At 32.6% G+C, this 17854-nt stretch overlaps 2 protein-coding genes across 7 annotated transcripts; both read right to left on the minus strand.

Annotated features, from left to right (window-relative positions):
* Positions 1-1305: 1305 nt before the first annotated feature.
* LOC148607794 (uncharacterized) lies at positions 1306-8791 on the minus strand. 6 transcript variants are annotated; one of them, XM_088544920.1, is made up of 6 exons: positions 8689-8791; positions 8282-8337; positions 7230-7341; positions 6340-6486; positions 5386-5473; positions 1306-4044 (listed from the first exon to the last, which is right to left on the minus strand). In XM_088544920.1, the coding sequence occupies exons 2-6, from the start codon at positions 8333-8335 to the stop codon at positions 3990-3992; spliced, it is 456 nt and encodes a 151-aa protein (XP_088401046.1). In that variant the 5' UTR covers positions 8336-8337; positions 8689-8791; the 3' UTR covers positions 1306-3989. The 6 variants fall into 6 exon arrangements, with proteins under 6 accessions (XP_088401046.1, XP_088401044.1, XP_088401045.1 ...); XM_088544918.1 differs by having other exon boundaries at positions 8282-8550; positions 8689-8784; XM_088544919.1 differs by having other exon boundaries at positions 8282-8550; positions 8685-8754.
* A 2945-nt stretch (positions 8792-11736) lies between these two features.
* LOC148607795 (uncharacterized) lies at positions 11737-14993 on the minus strand. The gene is made up of 2 exons (XM_088544915.1): positions 14458-14993; positions 11737-12624 (listed from the first exon to the last, which is right to left on the minus strand). The coding sequence occupies exons 1-2, from the start codon at positions 14960-14962 to the stop codon at positions 12194-12196; spliced, it is 936 nt and encodes a 311-aa protein (XP_088401041.1). The 5' UTR covers positions 14963-14993; the 3' UTR covers positions 11737-12193.
* Between the last annotated feature and the right edge of the window lie 2861 nt (positions 14994-17854).

Below are 17854 nucleotides of genomic sequence, written 5' to 3' on the forward strand. Positions count from 1 at the left end.
TGGTAAAGAAAACTATTGACCAAATTTAACGAAAATCGCGATGACTTTTAATTCCGTATTGCCAACTTTCCTTTCATCTGTGGCAACATCCCTTCAGCACCTGCGTATGGAGTTTTCATATCACAAGTCATACATTATGCTATAGCTTGCCGTAACTATGCAGACTTTTTGTATCGCGTTGGACTTACAATTAGTCTTGTGGAACAGGGTTTTGTTGCTATACTTTGAAGTCATCATTGCAGAAGTGGTGCACCTGGTCCATGCTCCTAGTTTTTAGTGGAATCGGAGTTGCCTTCATTACTTTGTATGTATGCTTTTTGTTACTTTATGTTCTTTGTTATGTATGTCTGTTTTCCATGTCTGGTCTTTGTCCCTGGATTACATTTTGTTTTATTACCGCTATCACCTTGGTTCTCTTGATTACTCTTTTATGGTCGTCATCATGAACTCGTGGACCGTTACGGTGTATCAATCTGCACCATGAAAACTGATTTGTTCAACATGTCATAGTTTTCCTTTCCTCTTACATCTACCATGTACTTTTTGTGAGAAAATCGGCGGGTGTTTTAAGAAAAGCAGGTGACACTTACCCTACCGGTGCACTTGGTCCTTGCACCCAGTTTTTAGTGGAGTCTAACATGCTCATTGACTTTTGTTACTTTACATGTATTATATTAGTTATTTTATGCTCGTTTTTGTGTGTGTTTGTTTTCAATATCTGGTCTATGTCCATGGATTACAGTCTTTTCATTTCCGCTAGAATCTTGGTTCTTTTGATTACTCTTTCTCGTGATAACTTGTATTTTGTATCCCTTGTTCAGGTTCGTGGCACTTCCTGTCTACCGATTGATTCTCAGCTTCTTATGCAGGGAATGATTAGGTACTTAGTGTATTGCTTTTTCATGATGGCCTGTACTGTATCTCCCCCTTTCAGGTTTGTCTCTCATCAACTTCCTGTTTACCGATCGTCTTTGTAGGTTTTTAAGTTTTAATGAAAATTGTCGTAATAGATTTCTCAGAGATTCCCCTGGAGGGAATGCTTAGGACTTTGGTGTAGTGCTTATTCATGATGACCTGTACTGTGTCTCCCCAATTCAGATTTGTCGCCCGTCTACTTCCTGTTTACCGATCTACTGTGTAGTATTTTAAGTGCTGCATAATGGAAATTTTTTAAACCGGTTTCCCAGCATCTATTACTAGGAATGCTTAAATATTTGGTATATTGCCTTGGCATGATGACTTGTACTGTGAACCACTTTCACAGCTTTGACTGATATGGTTGAGTGGGGTATTCTTGGCACGACGTAGAGTGCAACATCCTTTATTGAAGAACTTTTAATACATACTCTATAAGATACACATGCAACAAGCTTATTTAGCGAACAAAAGTAGAGTTCCATCCATCATTTTTACCTATCGGTCGTAAAAATCATGTACCAAGTAAGAAAAAAAAATATAATATGCAATTCCGCATGAACTAGAGATGGACATGAAATGCTTTTGGGGAAGTTAATATAATGATACATAGTAAGTTATTTCAAGGATGACCATTATGTAAGCAATATCAAGATTCATCAGCGAAGGTTGAAATTCAGAAAACTAGACAAAAATAATATTTATGGTGAATCAAAAAAATGCACCAGCGTATGACTTAAACCTAAGTAATAAATACCTTCAGTAATCACCATAATGTCTTTAAATTGAAACAAAAAACATAGAAGATGGGGTATGAATGTCGAGATGAGACAGTCATCCACCAAATGGCAAGCAACACACAATTAAACTTCTAAAGGTCGTTTCTATAAGGCTTAACCTTCCCCTTTGATACGATGTCAAATAATTAACTAAATCAACAAACACACACAACATAACATTTATTAAATAGTACATTCGAACCTTCCATGGAATACCTCACCAAACAACATATAGACAGGAATGAATATTCAGTAAAGAAAATCTAGGTCCGAACATATCAAAGTATGAAAAAAACATCAAAACTTCAAGCATTAAAATACATGTTATCCGCAGTAACAATAACAGCGGACTTGGTTTGGGGTTGCAACGTCCAGCGGTAAATATGCAGAATCTCTCAAAAATGACTTAATTTTCGTGGTCGAGTATCTTTACTTGTGAAAACAAGGCTCAAAGATATAAAATAAAGTGAATCTTTTGAAATTGTTCCATTTTATTTCTTAATGATAACACCTTGGCTTATTAATCTTCCGCCCCGTGCAGGTCTGGGTGTCAAAAGATCGTTGCAGCTCTAACCTTGTCGGTTAAGGCGACTAAAAATCGCTCAGAATTCTGGCCGGAGGCTAGGATGCCCAGCCCACAGAGCAACTGGGTTGTGTGCCATAGGTAATGGAATGGGATTCACCTAGTATGCTTCATACTGGGATACGGAACACCTTGCTGCAAACCATAGTGGTGCAACGCGTTGGGAAAAATGCAACGTTCCTGTCACGTTAAAGAACCCAGCTTTGGTGTTCGACAAATGACGAAGCCTATGCTTCGCAACAGGAGGCTAAATCCCAATTTCGAGTGGCAATTGAAACTCGTCGACTCTATTATCTATTATCGTGTCCCATTCCCTTTTTATGAACATCTAAACAAAAATCGACTGAAAATGTATATTTTTTCTGAATAAATAGTGTCTAGCACTAAGATCGCAGTATGTGTATATCAGTCTCTATATCAAAAGCACTCCAGGTGCTAATATGAACAAAAAGCTGGCAATGAGACCGCTCGACAATTGAATAGCAGCGGTTTTAGGGCGACGAACATGAAATGGATGATAAAATGAACATGAAATGATGATGAAATATTAAACGTTGCTGTTATGACTATAAAAGTCGAAGTTAGCGCTTGTTTTTAATGTTTAATTAGTATAAATTAATTTCCAAGTGAAGTAAATTTAAATTAACTAAACAGCTGAATGATATAATTGTTTAAAGTTTGAAACCCAATTCATCGGTAACTAATTCTTTTGTTATAAGAAACCCAAAGTTTTGATAATTGTGCTGAATCTGTAAAATGTTAAAAGGTAAAAGGTAAGAAAGGACTCATTATTGATTTTTTTTTACTGATATTTTGATTACTTCTCTCCAAATTCAAATATGAAAAAAATCAAAGTAATACTTCCCTTAAAGTGAATGTAAAACCACAAATACCAACACCTAATAGTAATAAATTACGTAGTAATAGTAATTCAGTCAGGAATTCTCTAAAGACACGAACCACAGAAAATGAAGTTATTTGAATTCTCAAGAGATATTGAGCCTTGCATTGTCTTATGTGATATTGTGCTCAAATTGAATAATGGATTAAGTATTGATAGAATAAATTAATCATACCTTACTTGTTTTTCTACGATATCTTCAACATGTTCAAACCTACCAAATATTGAAATATGCGTGCTCCCTTCAGAGGCAAAGTATCTACATTAACGTCAATTTTTTAAACTTTTTTAAAATACTTATTTTACTCAACAACGCATTGAAAAGACTATGCATCCTTGACATGAATAAGGCGATGCTCCCCTCTATTCATAAATCCGAAAAATTCCCTGAAGACAGCATCTAATGTGATTAAAAACGGTCATCTTATAACTAAAAAACGCCAATTTATGGACGAATGCATCTTTGAATGAGGCAAATTGTAATGAAAAATGATGATACATGTTTACATACACAGTACATACACATCATTTAAGCATAAAAACATGTAGATGTCAAAAACATAAATATAAAAGATAAGAAACATTGAAGAAACCATGTACTATTGTAAACATAGTAACGCTTAACAAAAACTAATTACTATTACGGTTAGTAACTTGCATCTATTGGCGAAAACGGTCAAGCTGTCCATCAACTCTCTTCTTAACCGCTTGGTCAACTATTCGTTTGTTCAAAAATGTTTTGATAGTTTTTAATTCCAAACAGATTAACATACGAAGTTTAAATATTTGTATACAAAGCTCATTCTTTGACTTACTGGCTAGTTGTTGCAGCCGGTGGAATATTATTGCCCTGTGGTTGTGCTTTTCTAAAATCCAAATTGAAATGACAGAAATCAATAACATTGACTAATCGACAAAAAATTACACTGACCACTATTTATTTACAGATTATTTATAATTTCTGCAATGAAAAAGACATAACAAACACTCTCGAGTTGCTAAGATCATAAATAATTTGTTTAAAGCTGATAAGTTTTGATAAGGAAATGTAGCTAATTCAAATCTTTAAGTCAACCTTATCTCAGTTTAATGTGTTGACGTTTTTGGATGACTTTCTTTTTAGTACTAGTATCTATCATACATAAAAAGGCAATCGAAATTTATGGACATGGAGAGACAGTCACTTGAATCATATTAGTTATATATTTCTTAATATATTAGTACTTGTAACTACATATTTGGTATTGAACATGTAGATAGTACTGTATGTTGGACACTTAACATCACTACCCTAGCATGAGTAGTTCATATAACATTTATATAGCGAAGCGGTGTGGGCTCTACCATTACTACGTGCACTATCTAACAATTCTAAATTCCCTTAAGGTTCCCCAATATACTAACGAAAAAACGTCATGTCCCGGAAGTAACAAAAAGTGAATTTTTCTTATTGTTAGGTTGATACATGTTTTCAACTATTTTGAAAGTTTTTTTTCCAATAATGAAAGGTATTTCTGTTTTATTTGTGTTCTTTTAATCTTTGGTCGCTCAGACAATGATTTGTTGTTTATATAATAAGTTGTTCTGATTCTTTTTGACATTAGAAACATTATTGATAGCGCAGTTTAAATACCTAAAATTATACAATTAGGACTATTTTTATATCAAATATAAGACCGAATTATTTACCTACTCAAAGCAATGGTAAAGGAGGAAAGAGAAAACTGAACCACCTCCCGCACTTTTATGGTTTAGAATGAAAGTGGCAGCCATTTCGTGCACGAAATTATGCTTTGACTTGACAACCAATAAATGTGATGTATTTTTGTCACAATATTGTAAAATGACCTAAGGTTGGAACTGGATTTATGTCTTAACTATACTCAAACTGTGTAAACGTCTTTCTAGTCACTATTAGTGTCACACCTGATGTGTTTTCACAGATATTATTTACAGTTTATGTAACAGCACGAGGTATTTGTAATATACCTCGGCATTGCTTTTTTCTCGGGGGAGTGGTAATGATTTATTTTTCTTTTATATACACGTTTTTACTTTTTTACGTGACTATTATTTTGCTTTCAAGTGTACATAGACATTTTCAAAGTGAGAAAGACTAAAACAGCAATTTTACACTTTGGAAACTAAATAAATGTTGACGTTCCCTTGCAAAGAGTCTTACCTATTTGTAAATGTGTATACTCTACCTTATGAATTTCGAATACACAATATATATTGCTCCGGCTACTAAAAGAAGAAATATCACTCCACCGATAACACTTCCAATAATAATACCTGAAAAAAATTCAAACATCAATGTTTTCCTTTTTATGATATCTTTGTCGAAAAAAATTCTTTTAAAAATATAATACTGTTAAAATTTAAATGTAATAGACCATAATAATTGAATTACCCCTATACTTTAATGTATAGCTTAGGTTAGTGATGCTTTGGAATTAATAAACTAGAAGAGAATCTACAACAATGACTGATCGTGAGCAGCAACCATCCCTAAAAACAACAACGGCATGTACTCAGACTAATAGCAAATTATGAAAATTGGAATATGATTTTAGGTTATGCCTATGATGGACAAAACTCAATGTCGTATTTAAGACAAAATAGCGTCTCCACACTTGCGCAATCATCTATTTCCGTGTTTACTAATTTCGTCACTTCCGTCAGAATATTTGTCGGTCATTCATAGTTATGGTATTACATTCTAAGTCCATCTTAAAGAATTATTTTTGTGCATTTGGTTTAAAATACATCATTCTTCACACACCCCTACACACACACACACACCACATGGTTGACGTATATTGTTCCTTTGTTTAAGACTACCACGAAAAACGTGTGTTTCAGGGTTACTAGTTAGTGCCTGAAAAACAAATCAATACAAATTAAATTGTTCTTATTCCAATAGAAAGTTTTGGTACGAATTTTAAATAATAAGACGTTTTCGTGTGTTTTAAATCCACAAAGACACAAGCTCCATGAACGGTCCAAAATAAGTGTTTCCCTTTATGCATTCAAATTTGCTTTGGCCATTGCTTCGAAAACATACGAATGATGAAAAAAAATATTATTTATTTAAAACATTTTTAAATCATACCAGTTTTATTTATTTATTTATTTTTATTTTATTTCTTTTTTGTTACCAATACTTGATTTATTTGCTTTGTCGGGATCTATAGTATCATCAACTTTTGAACCTATACCGGACGCTGTACAGTTGACAGTGGGAGCAACACAAGGTCCGCTATTGTAGCATCTTTTTTCTTGTTCGGGACAAGCAGTAAAATTACCTAAAACAATGAAATAAGATTCATATCAATTAAATTTTATTTATCTTTGTTTTAGTAGTTATACCATACTTCCCTTTTATGTACTAGTAACTGATTGGCCTTGAATTGTTATTTTACAAAATACAATAATGTTTGGTATTTGATTGCTGATTTATCATCTTATATTAATTGATCCACGAATTGTTCCATGAATAAGTTTTACTTATTACGAGCTAATATTTTTGACGGCATAACACAAAATGTTTTCAGATTTAATGGTTGACAAGACACCTATATCTGTGTTTGTGCAAAAAAGATGAATTTGAGAGATAATATCAAACATTAATTAAATGTAAACTTTATTTGTGAAGTATCCCGCGTTTGACGAAGGGTGGTAACACATTTACCGAACTGATTAGTTATATGCAATACTATAAAGGAATATTCACAATTAAAGTCCGAAAAAATGATCTAGGTAAAACCGGATAAGTACGGTGACAGGAATATATACCAAACCGACGCTTGCCGTCTAAAGCCCATTTCCTAACTATGTAATGGCTGCCTATAGGGAACCTAACGTTTCGGGGCTTATCTATTATTTACATTTGAATATTTGAATGGCTTATTATTTGATTATTTGTTTGTATCCGCGAATTTGTTAATGTTATTGATGTTGTATTAACTAGAGTGTATGTTTCGTTATTTGACAATCAAACTGAATGTTAAAGAGTTGCCTATGCTTTGTCGATGTCACAATCACATACATGACTTTTCGTCTGATTTGTCTTTGCATTCAAAAGAGTTATCACACCATTTCTCGGGTGGTACACACCCACCATCTGCACAAGTCAAATTGACTCCACAAAGGCTACATATCTTTAAAATAGAATGCGTATTATCATTTTTCTTTGACTGATAAATGGACATAACAATACTATAAAGGTTTAACATGTTTGCGACTGCATCTCTTGTGTCGTTTTCACCTTTAATTTGTTTTATGTTACTTGAGTATATACGGGCAATTATCTTGCTGTACCTGTGTATAATGAAGTTTTGGGGCCAGCTACAGTCTGCCTTGTGGTGTAAAAGTTTCATCGTCGTTCATTGAAGACACAATTGGTGACTTTGGGCTGCCATTTTCATCCAGGTAGTATATTCGTCTTTTTTTGACATATTCACCATACTTTTTTCTCGTTATATTTAGTTTTTGCTTGTTTTGTGTGACAGAAAAGAGCAAGAAAGTAGTATCCGTGAAATCGATTTTAACACTATAAAACGCTGATCATCTTTAACAGATGCCAACGAATATGTGCACGAACTAGCAACCGCAAAAATATTAAACGTATACAGCAATGATTGAAGATTTAAAAATCGTAGTAACATGATAATACCCATTGTGTAATATGAGTTCCTTTAACAGGGTATCTTAATGCCATAGAAAAGAATTCAAAAAAAATATTTCTTCAACATATTGTTTTCTGAGTCATCTTATTGCAAATTCTATAATTATTTTTTTTATCATAATTGGCAAGGAAGTCAACATATTAACCAATTCACAACCGTTTTTCAATGGTAGTGTTATTTTAATAGTTAATAATAGTAATAATAATGATAATGATGATAATAATAATAATGATATTAATAATTATTATTAATATTAATAGAATCCACTTTCTAGTGAATTTCAAAATATTTCTGGCTTGTGCTAGTTTTACATTAGAAGCTACCATGGAAAATACCATATTTTTATTTTTCCTCAATTTTCTGAAGTAAAGTACATTTAATGCTGACTAAGATAAGCAAGTTATAAACTTACCTCTCTGAGCGTCAACATAAACACCAGTCCAGTGAAGATTAGTTGTAATTGCATGGCTGGTTGTAAACGTTTAAAACATATAGATAAATACCTAGGAAGTGAGTTATAATTCAATCTTTGTAATCGATCTTGTACTTCTTTTTATTATGAAAGAGCAGTGTTATGAAATTTTGGACCGATTCTCAAGATGTTTCGAATTATTATTTAAACGCATTTGTCTCAACTAACAACAACAGCTGTATATTGCCATTATACCTGAACCCCTGAAACTGAAGAGAAAAGACAACATCAATTTATTCATATGCTTGAATATCTAGATAGTTGACAATGAAGTGTGGTTGTGCAGTGAAAGAAAATATTGTTTAATATAAAGTTTTTTTAGTATTATAATGAACACACGTACTTACTTAGTATTACTGAAGGTACTCTTCACAAAACTAATGACTTATGTCATTCCTGAATAAGTTGTAATTTCCTACATCCTCGTGTGTATATATATATATTATGAAATTGGAACTTACAAGGAAGTTCCTAATCTCTAAACATAAGATAACAGTGATAGCAACAGCATGTATATTATGTAAGTAATATTGATTCGAAGATTTATCATAGTCCAACTCTCTACTTAAAACATTGAATTAAATGTTTTGTGGTATATTATGTCATTGATTTAATGTGTATGTATTAATGTTAATCATTTATATGCCTGGGATTAAAGTTAAAACAAAATTGCAGCTGTTTAACTATTTATTTAATTTTGACGAGATTTTAATTTTTGGCCTAGCGTTTGTATGTAAGAATAATCAAGAACAAGATGAAAATCAAAAGAATGTAATCCAGGGACAAAGACCAGACATGGAAAACAGACATACACAACAAAGAACATCAGGTAACCAAAACAACACATAGATAGAAACAAAAGCAAATGAGTAACTCGGACTCCACTAAAAACATGGGCGCATGGACTAGGTCACCAGTAGGGTAACGTATATTTTTTCACTTATAATCTAAAGTTAATATGGTACATTATTCATTTTTTCAATGTTTATATCCTCCTTTTGTCATTGATTTTAAAGCTTGCTTATTCTTCATTTGTCATTTTATTTGCATAGGTACTCTCGAGTCCTCCCTTTTCATCGTTATGGAGAATACGTTATAGAAAATATTTGGTAACCCACTGAACAAAAAGACCAATGTATATTCAATGCAAAAAAGAACCGCTGTACCCATATTCACGCCGCAATAGAAAAGGAGGTTTAACGTGCTGTGAAACCTGGATTTAATCCATCGTCTCATTTGAAATGCCTGTATCGTCAACGTAATTGCGGTACCTGCTGCTCCGTACGTGTTATGTTATCTATTTTGTCATGTTTGACTTCATCAATTCATGTTCGATTATTTTGTTGTTACCCTTATTTTGTATTGAAACCGACATGTTGATTACGGTAAAATTTCTGGAATGACGTCCTTAATTATTGTGTAAATAAGACTTGTTCTTGTAGTATAACCGTGAGCTACTGACTGTTATAGAAAGTGGATATCACGGTCGCAATCCACAGAATAGCAAACGAATTGTGAAACCAACACCCACACGCTAGAGTTGCTGAAAGCATGTATGTCGTTTTGGAAAACAATACCCTCACGTTTTTCACAGGTTAAGTGAAAAGATTTCCTCTCTTTTTTTTCAACAAACGGTTGGCATTCCAATGGAAACAAATTGTGCTGCTCTACTTGCTAACCTATTCCTGCACTCTTATGAGGATGACTTTATAGCTGATATGATCCAAAAGAATATGGCTATGCAAGATCCTTTAATCTTAGTTTCTGGGATTTGATACATCGCACCTACCCTAAAGAATATGGCTATGCAAGATCCTTTAATCTTAGTTTCGGGGATTTGATACATCGCATCTACCCCAAAGAACTTGAGATAAAGGATACTAAAGGCACTGTAAAGTCAGCCTCATATCTTGACACACACATAGAGATCGATGGTAAAGGAAAACTATTGATCAAATTTTATGACAAACGTGATGACTTTTCACGTAATGCCAGCTTGCTGTAACTGCGCACACTTTCCTTATTCTTTCTAAAGGTCTCATGTGCCGTGAACCACGTTCGTTCCATAAACTGGTTTATGACTTTAAAGTTCTTATGGGTGTCGTGGAGGCCTACGCAAGAAAATGGATAAAACGAGAACAAGAAGACGTGGATTCTCTTATCCACTAACATACTCAACCAAAAGGGAGACATACGCCAGCGCTTCCCGAAACTACGCAGACTTTTTGTATCGCACTAGACTTCTTCCAATTATGCTTCTGGAACAGGGTTATGTTGCTACAAGATAGAAGTAATCACTACAAAAGTTTTATGGTCGTCATCATGAATCGTTATGGTTTATCCATCTGCACAATGAAAACTAATTTGTGCAACGTATCATAGTTTTCCTTTCCTCTTTCGTTTACCCCGAACTTAACTTTTTGTGAGCAACCCGATGGGTTCTTTTTCTAGAAAAACAGAGGACGCTTACCCTACCAGAGCACGTGGTCTATGCTCCCAGCTTTTATTTCGTGATGCTCATTTACTTTTGTTACTTTGTATATATCATTTTAGTTACATTATGTTCTTTATTGTGTTTGTCTGCTGTTTTCCATCTCTGGTCTTTGTCACTGGATTACATTTATATTTGTATTTCCGCTAGAATCGTGATTCTCTTGTCGTGTCAGTTTTGGGTACAAGGTCACGATTAGAAGCTAAAAGCATAGTGTTTAATGTTTGTATCTTTATGTTCAAGCTCCATTAGGAAGATGAGATGATAATATATGTATAAAATCTAAAACGTTTTACTGAAAATTTGGCCTCAGATAAATCGAATCATGCTTCACACTTTTACTCACGCCAGAATTTGGCTAAACATAACGGTTTGGAGATATATGCGAAAAACTACAGTCTTACGACTATGTTTTTTAGTAATGGCGGCCATGCTTTTTTGGGATAAAAATCTAAACATCTCTTTTGTGCAAGATACCCCAAGAAACATTCATACCAAGTTTGATTCCAATTGGTCAAGTATGGTCAGAGGAGAAAGTTTTTGAAATAAATAACAATAAAATAGCAAAAAAGTAAACGGGCAATAACTCCAAAAAGGCTTGACATATTAAAATACAAATTTGACCACATATAGATATCATAATGCTGAACACTTATATATGGCTCAATCTAACGGTTTTGGAGATATATGCGAAAAACTACTGTCTGATCCCATGTTCTATTTTTAGAAATGGCAGCCATGTTTTTTGACAGATCAAAAATCTAAACACAATTTTGTGCAAAATACCCTAAGGAATAACTGTGCAATGTTTCATATGATTCCGCTTAGTAGTTTCAGAGGAGAAGACTTTTGAAAAATTGTAAACGGACGACGACGACGGACGCAAGCAAATTATCTTTTCAGGTGTATTAAGCTATTTGCCACTTAAAACTTTAAGATTTTAAAAATTGGAATTAATGGGATACTAAATACAAAAAAAAAACAATCAATTACATTGCTATATTTCGATATGCCTTACATGTACTAAATGACCTGCAAATAGACTTATTTAAACAATTACGTCCACGAAATATCTATATAGTCAATTATCTTTTTCATGAAGAAGACATCATACATCTCATTTGACTATCATAGAGTCTAAGATTCAAATCTCATTTGCAAAAGAGTAATCAAGGGAACCAAGGTTATAGCGGTATTCAAAAGAATGTAATCCAGGGACAAAGACCAGACATGGAAAACAGACATACACAACAAAGAACATAGAGTAACTAAAATCATACATACAAAGTAACAAAAGCAAATGAGCAACTCGGGACTCATGACGAAAGTTTAAACCGTCAGCGATCAATAAAGAGAGATATTTATCTGATGATAAAGCCAGAGAATGTCGAAATTGCATATTTCTCATTCAACATTTTTCCATAATGAAATCTGATTTTTATCCATACGTCTGTTCCAACATTGTTAGCTTGTTTAGTAACAAATGCAGTTGAGCAAGAGTGATCGTTTGTACCATCCGAATCGGCATGCAATGCTCCGATTGTAGTAGACCCGTACATTAATTCGGTGGACACTCCGCCGTAGCCAGGAATATCATATAATGACGAAACACAAATAGTCCATGTAAATGCGTACAATCCCTTTGATTTTATCGTAAACTTGCCTGTACTAGAATTATATCCACCATTCACATTAGTGATAGTTTTATCGAAAATTACTGTTGAATTAAGTGTCAAATTGTTGTATTTGTCTACACAAGTTTGAGACATATAGGCGGAAAAACCAACTGGAACTGAAATTTAATCAACGTATGCAGTGAATAAAAATTTACATTTTATAGGATCAAATCCATCACAAAATACTGTACTTGCTTACACCAGGCTTGGGGTAATGTTAATGTCTAATTGTAATGCGTTGAAATAACATATTGTTTTCATGTAATGGAGAATAATGTGTAATAGACGATTTCTGCATTACAATTACGTGTAATGAGCTGATTTTGTTGGTCAAAATGGAATGTAATAGATGCATTATTTTACATTACATTCTATTTTAATTTTTCTAATGGCAAAATATTGTAAAAAATTTAAGACAAAAGTGACGAGTTAACATCAATAAATCTACTGTATTCATAAAAAAAATGTACATACCAAAGAGATGTCGTCTTGGTGACAATACATTTGAAACACTTATGATGATAAAATGCAATGGGGAATATGTATATTGTATTATATGTACCTGTTTCTTTTCAAATATGTTTTTTTTAAATGGTTTATTTATATTTTTGATAACATTACTGTGTAATGTTATTCATTACGTCAGGCAAATAAAGTAATTGTAATTGTAATTGTAATGCATTAGATGGCAATGTCATTGACTCCAAGCCTGCTTATCACATTCTAACATTAACTGTATGATTTCAGAAATCGAGTATTACTTATTTCACCTTAATCGTCTTACTAATAGAAGCCAAATTTAATAAACAATGTATCGAATAAGAACTGCATATTCTTATTAATTATTCGTTGCTTAAATTCCCAATACTATGTTATCTTTTCAGAAAGACATTTAGTTGCGTGTTCTTTTCTTTGGAAAATGTTTCGATACGTTAAATTGATGTATCTTTCAACGAATAACAAAAATGCAAAAAGATGTGGAACGCGTTAATTGTCTTATGAGGTTCACATGTATGCTGTAAAACGTTAAAACGTTAAATGTACTTTATTTTTAATCATACTTGTCACATTTTTTACGTTATTTGCCAATTTTTCTTTTCCATGGTGGTTTTATCATGGAGGTGTTTTATGTATGTGCTCTGTAGAAAACTCCTTATGCTTTATTACTTTGGGTTATTCTGAACCAAGATAAATATGACTTTAATAGAAAACGAAATTTTTTTTTTAATCTAAAGTAATTCTTCTGGTATTTTAAACTCCAAATTCGCCGAATCTTATATGTATGTCATCGGAAAAATCTAAGAAAAAAACATGAAAATGTCAAACATTTCCGGCAGTCACTGACGTCATAATTGTTGCAAAAAACTTTGTATCTTTCTGAATACATACTTAAAAAAACGGATGATCAAAATATTCAAGAGGTCTAAAACTGAAAATGGAGATTTTTTATGTATTTTCATAAATAATTTAATTACCAGAAATCACCGCCTTGACACAAAAGGCCGAAATAGCATTTTAATAAATTCATCCACATATTTAAAAAAAACTGTAAGAAGAAATCATTTTGTGTATTCTCATAAATATTTCAATTCCAAGAAAACTGACACAATATAAACTAATAGTATATCTATGAGGCAAGAAGCATCAAGGTAGGCTTGGTCTATTTTCGAAAAGAATGACATTCTGCTCCGCGTAGTTTAAAGAGATAAGTCATTGTAGTTTGTATTAATGCATTTTAAAATATTCAAAACAACCATATTTACGCTATTTGTACATATTTCTTTTATTCATTTCTTTGAAAATAATACTCCCTTCTCAATCAATACATGTACCACCAGCATAAAATGTGTACCTTATAAATAAAAAAAAATGTGATTTATATACAATATAATGTTAAATTGCGATGCAATTGTGTCGTTAAACTAATTAGACAAGTGTTCTGTGCTTACCGTTTTGTAAAAGCTGGTTTTCTTTAAACATTGTTTCATTCTTCAAATTATTGAATTGATTCAATAAAGCAATGAAGTCATCCTTTCGCGTATGTACTTCTCTTTGAATAGAAAAAATAATGTTTTTCGTATCTTCCAAATCCAATTGCAGATGTCGAGTGTTGTTTGGTAATGAAACTAGTTCTTCAAGTAAAGAGAGATTAGTTATTTTTTCTACTCCGTTAAGGTTTGATCCATAAAGGCGGTTGTTAAGCTGTAGACTGGTGCAGTTTTGTTTCAGAGAAATATAATTACGTTGAATAGATTCAAGTTGCGTCGCTAATTTCCCCTCCAACTGACGACGAGCGGCTCTTTCCTCCATTACTAAGTCCATAACCAACTGATAATGTTTATCCGTAATATTGGATTGTGGTTGTTTTGAATTTGAAGCAGTTCCATACAACAGGAAAGCATTATTGGTAGAAATACATTGAAGGACAAGAATAAATGTTCTCATCTTTTCCATTGTTTTGTTTAGTGGTTCAGAAATCTCGTTTATTCGTAAGTGCAATAAGTAATGGGTAGTGTTTATTTTAAATGGAGAGATAAACGGGATCGGCACTTTAAAACGTTAAAACTTTATACAAATATATAAATTCCATTAAATCTCATATTTTCAACACATAAACTTACGATATTCACTGCACGCTCCTTTATTTACAATATCAGAACGATTTGACTCACTTATTAAGTACAAGAATAAAATTACACTGAAAGGAGCTATAATAAAAAAATATCGAGTACTCTTTTTACTTGAACCCATTTTTAAAAAGATATATTTAATTTTTTTTTAAATGGAACAACTAAATACTTTTTCTCCCTCAACGAAATATTCCCATTTTTTATTTAGGGATGGTTCATCTTCCACTTGAATAAAAATTGACATAATTTGATCAACTCGATGAGTGTTTCAAGAAAAGCAGAGGACAGTTACCATACCGGTGGACTCACAGGTGTTATTGGAATTCAGATTGGTCATTCATTCTTACGTTTTTATGCATATTACTTTTTAAGAAGTATTATTTCTTGTGTTTATTTGTTTTCTAGGAAACTTTATCTTTTACCAGGATCATAAACATCTATTGTTTGTTCAATTCGTGTTCTCTTGCATTTACCACCATGATACCACACGCTTACTATTCTATATAGTAGTTTTAACAATGTGGTAGGATTATTTTCCCTTTGACAAATGCCCCTTTTCCACTATCGTCTCCTATGTACGGGAGACCTCTGTTAAAGACAATTGTACTTGATTACTTATCAACTTGACTAAAGTTTTATAATTTTGGCAAATATACGATAAGATTTCTTTGTCTATCTTATATCTAGCAACCGCCTTGTCATACATTACTAGTGTGTTAAGTGATACGCATGAATTCCATATAAATCGACGTTTCAGTTTTCTTACAATGTTTCTTGATTTAAATGTGATAACCATGCTATTTATTAGTTGTGAGCAACCAGTTTTAATATTTGATAAATGGTTGAATTTTACATTTGCGCGACTATCGAAGAGGGCTTTTTGTAAGTTTAATCTGGTCTGCAGCTGGCATGTCAGTTAACTCTAATAATCCTTTGTTTGTACATTTGTGTAATTTATATTCAGTTTCTTTCAAATGTATGTTATTTCACAGTGACCAGTTTTAAAAGGGGTTTTTAATCACACAAATCTACAAAATTACTTTGACCCCTCACCCGTTTTTTTTTTTTTTGTTTTTTTTTGTTTTTGTTTTGTTTTTTTTTTTTTGGTTTTTTTTTTTAGCATATGTCCCAAGTCAGGAATTACTAGCCTCTGTATGTTTTGTTTCGTTTTCATTTTCAGTTTACGTTATGTTGCTAAAGTATATATATACAATTATTTCGCTGTACCTGGGTATAACGTTGTTTCGGGACCATCTGCAGCCTGAAGACAAATGAGTGGCCTTTAATTTACATTTTTCATCCCGGTGTGGTTGTTGTCTCTTTGACGTATTCCCCATGTCCCTATTCCTTATATCCAATTATCGAAAAGCAGAAAACCCCTTTTGGACATTACAATGTGTTAAACAGGTGTTTAGTTTAAAGAAGTGTTAGGTTTATTTAGATTCAAAATACATTTACACGGATATGAAGGGACTTTAAATAGTGTTTTTCTTGTTCGGTTTAGAAGACTACCGTATATCGCGCAACTGTATGCCATCTTGAATTATTTCTACTAAACTGTACTTTTCCTGTATAATTTCATTTGATATCCACAAATAAAATGCATAAAATACATAAAATGGGTGTCAATATATGTATTGTCTTGCAAGACAAAAAATCGACCTAGATGAATTCGTATGCATGTGACTTCTGTTGACTTCAATCCGTGCATGTGCTGTAAGGGTTGCTTCTTTAATAACAAATAAACTTCGAATATAACGCAAGGATCCTTTTGAAATTTACGTATTGTGGTATAATGTGGCTTAAATATGGTCATTATTTATTTGAAAACTAACCAAGAAATAGATTAAATGAAATGAAAAGAAAAAGAAGACACGTGTTTACCTGTGGAGCCGTTATTGTTATTTTTTTACCAAGGTTAAAGTATTTTTAACCGAGGTGAATGTTCTGGAAATCTTCGGAAGTAATGGCGAAAAATAATTAGATCAGAGCTATCGATCTTCTCTGAATTAAAAAACTTTGTATGTATGATTTTAGTTACTCCATGTTCTTTGTTGTATGTGTCTGATTTCCGTGTCTTTGTCCTTGGATTACATTATTTTGATTACCACTATAACTTTGGTTCCCATGGTTACTCTTCAACAATTCTGTTATTTGCATTAATATGGAATGAATTATACAGAGAAGATGATAGAAACATATAGGTTCAGAGGATTCAAGGTTAAATGGAGAGTAATAACAAAATAACCAAACTGATAATCTCTTGGCAATAGTCAAAAAGAGCATTCAAAAGGAAAGTCCGTATAACAAATAGCAATATCAGGGTAAAAACCGGAAAGTTGGAAATTACCGCAATGGTCCTGACATGGTACAGACTTTTCCTATGAAAATGGAAGTTTACGATCTTATTTACTGGTAAACAAAACAAATATTTTAAGTAGTGTCAGATTAACTTGTGTGCTCATAGGTTTTTATGATGTATTACTTCACAGCTGTTAAAACTTAATTTATAATTTTGTATCATAAAAGCACCAATTGCATTCCATCCATAAGGCATTTCCGATTCCTGTCTCAGTTTGGGCGAAAATAAAATATAAACGTATAATTTCACTGCAAATTTTATCTAGTCAAATGTTTGTCATTTCTGTTCTGAATCCTATGTAAAGAACCAGTATAAAGTATATGCATAATAAAATGAGTTCAGATGGAAGGTTTG

Source organism: Perna viridis, chromosome 9 (assembly GCF_037379345.1).
Source record: "Perna viridis isolate PV_CMFRI_1.1 ecotype Kerala chromosome 9, ASM3737934v1, whole genome shotgun sequence".
In the NCBI taxonomy this organism is placed as follows: Eukaryota; Metazoa; Mollusca; class Bivalvia; order Mytilida; family Mytilidae; genus Perna; species Perna viridis.

Coding starts and splice junctions, on each gene's coding strand:
- LOC148607794 (XM_088544916.1), bottom strand. CDS start 7,560: ATGAAACTTTTACACCACAAGGCAGACTGTAGCTGGCCCCAAAACTTC. Junction 6,487..7,229: donor CAAATCAGACGAAAAGTCAT/GTATGTGATTGT, acceptor TCATTGTTTTAG/GTAATTTTACTGCTTGTCCC. Junction 4,045..5,385: donor GTGTATTCGAAATTCATAAG/GTAGAGTATACA, acceptor TTTGGATTTTAG/AAAAGCACAACCACAGGGCA.
- LOC148607795 (XM_088544915.1), bottom strand. CDS start 14,962: ATGGAAAAGATGAGAACATTTATTCTTGTCCTTCAATGTATTTCTACC. Junction 12,625..14,457: donor AAACCAGCTTTTACAAAACG/GTAAGCACAGAA, acceptor ATTAAATTTCAG/TTCCAGTTGGTTTTTCCGCC.